The sequence below is a fragment of the Bactrocera latifrons genome, unplaced genomic scaffold, assembly GCF_001853355.1.
Source record: "Bactrocera latifrons isolate USDA-ARS-PBARC rearing strain unplaced genomic scaffold, ASM185335v1 scaffold_58, whole genome shotgun sequence".
Classification (NCBI taxonomy): domain Eukaryota; kingdom Metazoa; phylum Arthropoda; class Insecta; order Diptera; family Tephritidae; genus Bactrocera; species Bactrocera latifrons.
In genome coordinates this window covers 1,003,041-1,008,501 of record NW_017537245.1, presented here as the reverse complement: position 1 = coordinate 1,008,501, position 5,461 = coordinate 1,003,041, and the positions used below count along the sequence as shown (strand labels likewise).

The window sequence follows — 5,461 nt, the reverse complement described above, 5'->3', positions numbered from 1 at the left end:
CACCATTTATCAGAAATTACACTCTGTGCTCGAAACTTGATGGAAAAAAATGGCTATTAGATGTCCATTATCAGAATAGCTTTCGCAAGGYAAGCGACCGCTTTAATGTTGGAATGGGCGCATCAATGTGCTCACTGCCGTTTGARKAATCTGCTGTCTAGTTTATATTCCGGCACGGTAACATCACTCCGTGACCCATACACTTCATCCAGTTCGTCGAAAAAATTCCACGACATCGCCGCTTTACCTGAGGTGTTATTCCTCTTTTTGATACGTTTGTAAGTCAGCATGAAGTTGAGGAATTTGCGTGATATGTCATCACGGGAGAACGGAAAWACAGGATCGGTGTCCTTAATTTTCTGCAACACTCCTTGCCATACGACCAAGTGCTTTTTGCGATTTATGGTTCTCAGGGCTAAGCCATCGGTGACAYCTTCAATGCTTGAAAATCGCGTTGGCTGCGCTGCATTAACGCAGAAGGAACGCATTTTGAAAGTTTTTAAAGAATTTTAACGATTTGTTCAATAATTTTTTTTAAAATCGACTCAGTCATATACTTTCCGGACAAACCCTGTAAGTCGTAGCGAGAAATTAAAGAATACAATCCCAGAAACCTCTTAAAAAAAAGATGATTTTACATTAATATTGATAGTCACAATACATTTTATTTAGTTGTTGAATTTTTTAACTTAAAGTTTAGACAAATATTTGCTTTAAAAATTTTCTTGATAAAGCTTTAAAAGAATTAATCTCCAGCAAAATTAATTCTTGTCGAAAAAATTCGTTGGAAGACCTTGGATTCTTGCATATCTCTTTATGTAGAAAAATTTCCTATCACGAAATATTGTTAAGTCCAATATATGGTTTGACCGAAATTTGTAAACTAATAAAGTCAGTACTATGTAAAGAGCATACAATAAAGTAATAGATAAAATCATATCATAAAAATAAAGAGAAATTATTATCTTATTTAAGAGATATGTTGCTACTTGCTTAAAGCACGAATAAGCATATTAGATGTTTTCCCCATTTAAGTAACCTTAATATCCAACCAAAAGTTAGTTGATTAAAATAAACTTCTAAAACGATTTATGCAAGCTGTCGTTTCAATAAGGTTAGTTATGCATCTTACAACAAAGAAAAAACAGGAAAATGCAATGACTGAGTTAACGTAAAGAAAAACAATCACAATTCCCATCTCTTCTTTTTCTTTGTATTACTACACATATACGTTTAAGGAAACGCAGTAGCTTACTCCAATAATAGGTATATGTAAATCAGAGGCTATATAATTAGATGATTCGAATGCAGTTGCTTACAGCATCTTCTGGACGCTGAACTATAAAAATGCAGTTTCCGAAAATTAGGTCAATTCAGCTTGGATCTGTTAATACAATAACAAAACTTCTTAAAATTTAATGCCTTGTTGCTCAGAAATAAGACAGAGTTCTGTAAAGCCTAGACACCAACAGATTGTACTCATAAAGAAAACTCAGATTACAAATCCGCAATAAAACTTTTTTATTGACTGCATAAAAATTTATTTATTACTACGCTATTGTACAATGGAGGAAATAGAATTTGATTTCAAAAAGAGATGCCCCACTAAATGAGGGCCAAGTCAATTGGCACCTTGTTGCCGCGTCCATTAGMTGTGAGGTGTGAATTGTTTATAAAACGATTACAAAACTTTTCGTTTTCTAGCGTTGAGTAAGCAAGTAAGCCACACCACRTAAGCAGCAATTTAAGYACGGCGGGAAGAAATGGAAGAAAATATTTCACTTTTATTACCGCTTAGTTTCWCTCGATAAAAATGGGATTAACAGTAGTCGATACAAAGAGTGGGCTCGAAGAAAGTTTTACAACCGAAAAGTCGAGAGAAATGTAAGCAAAGAGCTATCTGAGTACAATAAATAGCCAAAACGCTGCCTGAGCTTAGCACAGTAAACGTTACGCAGCCTTGAAGAAAGCAACATGCAGCACAACCAGAAGATTGCAGCTATACTCCTTTTTATCAGTGTTTTGACACTAAATCACAGCTGTGAGGCCAAACCAGCCGCTGAGCGTACGACGCGTCARACCAAAGGACCCCACAAYGATGGCGCAACTCAAGCGGAGGTGAAAACTYTAAGTGGTCCGCTAMTGAAKGGCGCAGCACAGGTCTTGACTCAAYCACAAGGATTGGCTGGTTTYGGTGGAGTTGTYGGCCTCATGCCATACCCGCGCTATGGCGGACTTGCTTATGGCGGGAGCGGTTATACTGGCGCACCGGGTATAGGTTTAATAGGTCTGCCATTGGGTGGCAGTGCGCCCGGCACTCCCGCTAGTGCTAACGGTGTTGCGTCTGGCGTGAACACTCTACAGCTCGGAAATCTCGCTGGCTTGAACTATCCAGCTACAGGCAACTATGTGGGCAACAACTTGCCACCTTACACATTCAATGGACCTGATATGTACGCAAATTATATGTTCGGCGGTTTACCTCAACTGCAATACAATTTCGGACCAACGGTAGCTGGTGCCAATAGCTTGGATAATCTCGTGAATATGGCCAATCTGCAAGCTGTTACTRGCAATGGYAATCAGTTGCCGCCACCAACGCAAATGCCGCTACAAGGACAAGCTACGCAGCTGCARCCACAGTTAGGCGCAGCATATCCCATCCCGTCGGGAATTTTCGGACAAATGGGTGGTTATGGACAGAGTTTCCAAGGCTATCAACTGTTGTAGGGAAGTCGAAGGGTAGTGTGAATGAGCTTCGAGGAGATTGCTTATGAAGAAATCATAAATCCGTCTACTATTTAATTTATTTATGAAACCATAGTTTTATTTTCCAAACTTTTTATACGCAAAATAATTTATTTATAATCAAATATAATATCATTTGTACAACACAACTGTCTTTAAAGTTTGCCAAACAACAAACCATTCTAGCCACTTTGATAAGCCCCACCGCCGCCTACTGGTCGGCCAGCGCTCGCCAACGTACCGCCTGGTCCCACGCGATAAAGCGTATTCGCCTGCGGACGACCGGCTACATTTTTGTAGACCGCCTGCGGATGATTGGCTGAGTATGCGCCGCTGGATCCAGCACCGGCAGCGCCTAAAGCATTCACGACGAAATCACTRCCCGGCGATGGACGTCCACCATACTTGAAGCCACCAATGCCACTGTGCGGGCGGTTGGCGATAGCGCCACCGGCGGGAGCATAGGCCAGGCGCACATTTCCACTGCCGTTGCCACTCACTTTAACATTACCGCTGCCATAGCTATTTCCGCTGCTGYTAATGCCAGCGCCATTAGCGCTGACGCCGCCCTGATTGCCRCTGCTGTAGGCGAGATTAGGGCGATARCCGCCTGAGGTGCCATAGCGTCCTGCTTGGCGTATGTAGCGTCGTTGGAAGACAGCTGAGCGCGCTTCTAAAATAGGCAGCAGCAGAAACACCAAATAAATTAACTTCATTTTTAGCGAATATGTGGTAACAGCAACAAGTATGTTGCAAGTGTTGCAAATGTGAACGCAGCGCGTACTGTTGGCCTTGTGGCATGTTGCAAGCACTTTTATACTCTCCCGAATTCTCATACAGCCTAACAGGATTCACCACCTTAACACCGGCGCTTCAGTTGACCTACATATGTGGTACACCAACAACATGTTGCAAGTCTGATATTTGCCGGAGGCTTTTGGCGCTTCTTCTCTGTCTAGTTTCAACCAATTTCTACGCTGTCTTACATAATTCAATACCCACATCAACGGGAATGTCAATGGCAATGTTTAATTTGCTTCACAACAACAACGGCAACACAATGTTGCGTATGTTGCTTGCATATGTATATTAATGTATATTGCATGATCCGGCGCCTGCGCCATCCAGTTACACCCAGCCGAGTTCAGCTCTTATAATTTGCATCTTGCAATGCAACCAGTTTGAAATTTCACTGTTATTTAACAACTCATTCCATCTTAAACGGGAAATTTCTAACGTTCAGAGAGACAAACTTGTTTTGTAATTCTTTGCCCCAGTGCGTGTTRGTAGCAATGGGTATTTTAACATTGTTCGCAAAAGAAATAATTTTCGGCYTTAGAACTGATATCTTTTTCAAAGGAACTTGTGCTTATGAATTATGAAAATGTGTCAAAAATTGAAAAAAGAGATAAGGTAAAAAAAAAAACTCGTTACCATGCACCACATATCAATTTAAACTCTTGAACCGATTACTCTTAGATCCAATTGAGTCGTAGTAGTCGGTAGTCGGAAAACATTGCTTCACAGACGTTAGCGTCACGCTGTTTTTCACTTTTCTTAGGCCCAAAAGATTTTTAAATGGTTTTCAGTGATCCTTCCGACATTCCTTTATTTTATTGACGTGTTGATGGTCATTGCCGTCCTGGACGTGGTTCGTCCTCAAATAGTTTGTACTAATCAAAAACACTTGCTCGTAACAAACAATTAACACCGAAGACCTTTCCAACATTCTGAACGCATCCATCATTTGATTCCGCACACAAAACTGACAGTCATACCGACGTAGAAAAATATATGTCGACGAATGGATTTTTGCGCGAATTTAAATTAAAAAGTCTKCCTACTTTTTGCCCACGGTATTATATAAATCAAGTCACTTATGAATCTATTCCCTGTTTAAGATCTCAATTATGTTGAGATCTGAGTTATGTTTAGTTTCTTTTGTATTGTTAAATGATTAGAGTTGCCGACAGGCCTTCTTTTGTGTTGCCACTGTCTTAGCTATCTTGCCGCCGTTGAAAGTTATGGGCACCTGGTAGTGGCYCATTAAGAACTGAAAGATATTTCTTAATTAATTATGTGTTGAAATATATTTTCCACTCAAAAGCATGGAAGAATGCCAAATTAAATTTTGTTATAGAATTTTGAGATTCAGTCCGTTTAATTTAAAGATTTTCTTAAGTTAGAATGATTTTGTTCTATAACTGTGAACTTTAAGTGTCTTGAGTGAAGTTGCTGAGAAATAATTTATAGAAATGAAAAGGTCATAAAGAAATATAAATTGAAACTATAGGACCCGTCCACGTTTTACTGTGGCTCATACATAGGTAGTACAATTAATATCATCTATATGATTTCTATTACTTAGATTATAATTATTAGTTAAGGAGATATCGCATTTTTGATGAAGCAACCTGTGTTAGTTTACAAAAAAATTAATCAAAAAGCATTTCGTACGTTAAGAAAGCATTGGTTTTTGGGGGAAAATACTGTTGAATTTGGGCTRTGCACCAGTGAAATCAATCGCGTCGAGTCGACAGTCAGCCTAGTGGACTGCATATTGTGAAACGGTTCTCTTGCGCGGAAAGATAAAAAATCGGCTAGCAAGGTTATGGCATTAGTCTTTTGGGATGCCCGTGGTATACTATTCATCGAATGATTACTGAGCCAGTTTTAATTCATTGCACTGTGCATTTGGTTGCAGTTCTATTTC

At 39.7% G+C, this 5,461-nt stretch overlaps 1 protein-coding gene across 1 annotated transcript; it reads right to left on the bottom strand.

Annotated features, from left to right (window-relative positions):
- Positions 1–2,930: 2,930 nt before the first annotated feature.
- On the bottom strand, positions 2,931–3,464 carry LOC108974670 (glycine-rich RNA-binding protein 3, mitochondrial-like). The gene has a single exon (XM_018942650.1). The coding sequence runs from the start codon at positions 3,462–3,464 to the stop codon at positions 2,931–2,933; it is 534 nt and encodes a 177-aa protein (XP_018798195.1).
- Between the last annotated feature and the right edge of the window lie 1,997 nt (positions 3,465–5,461).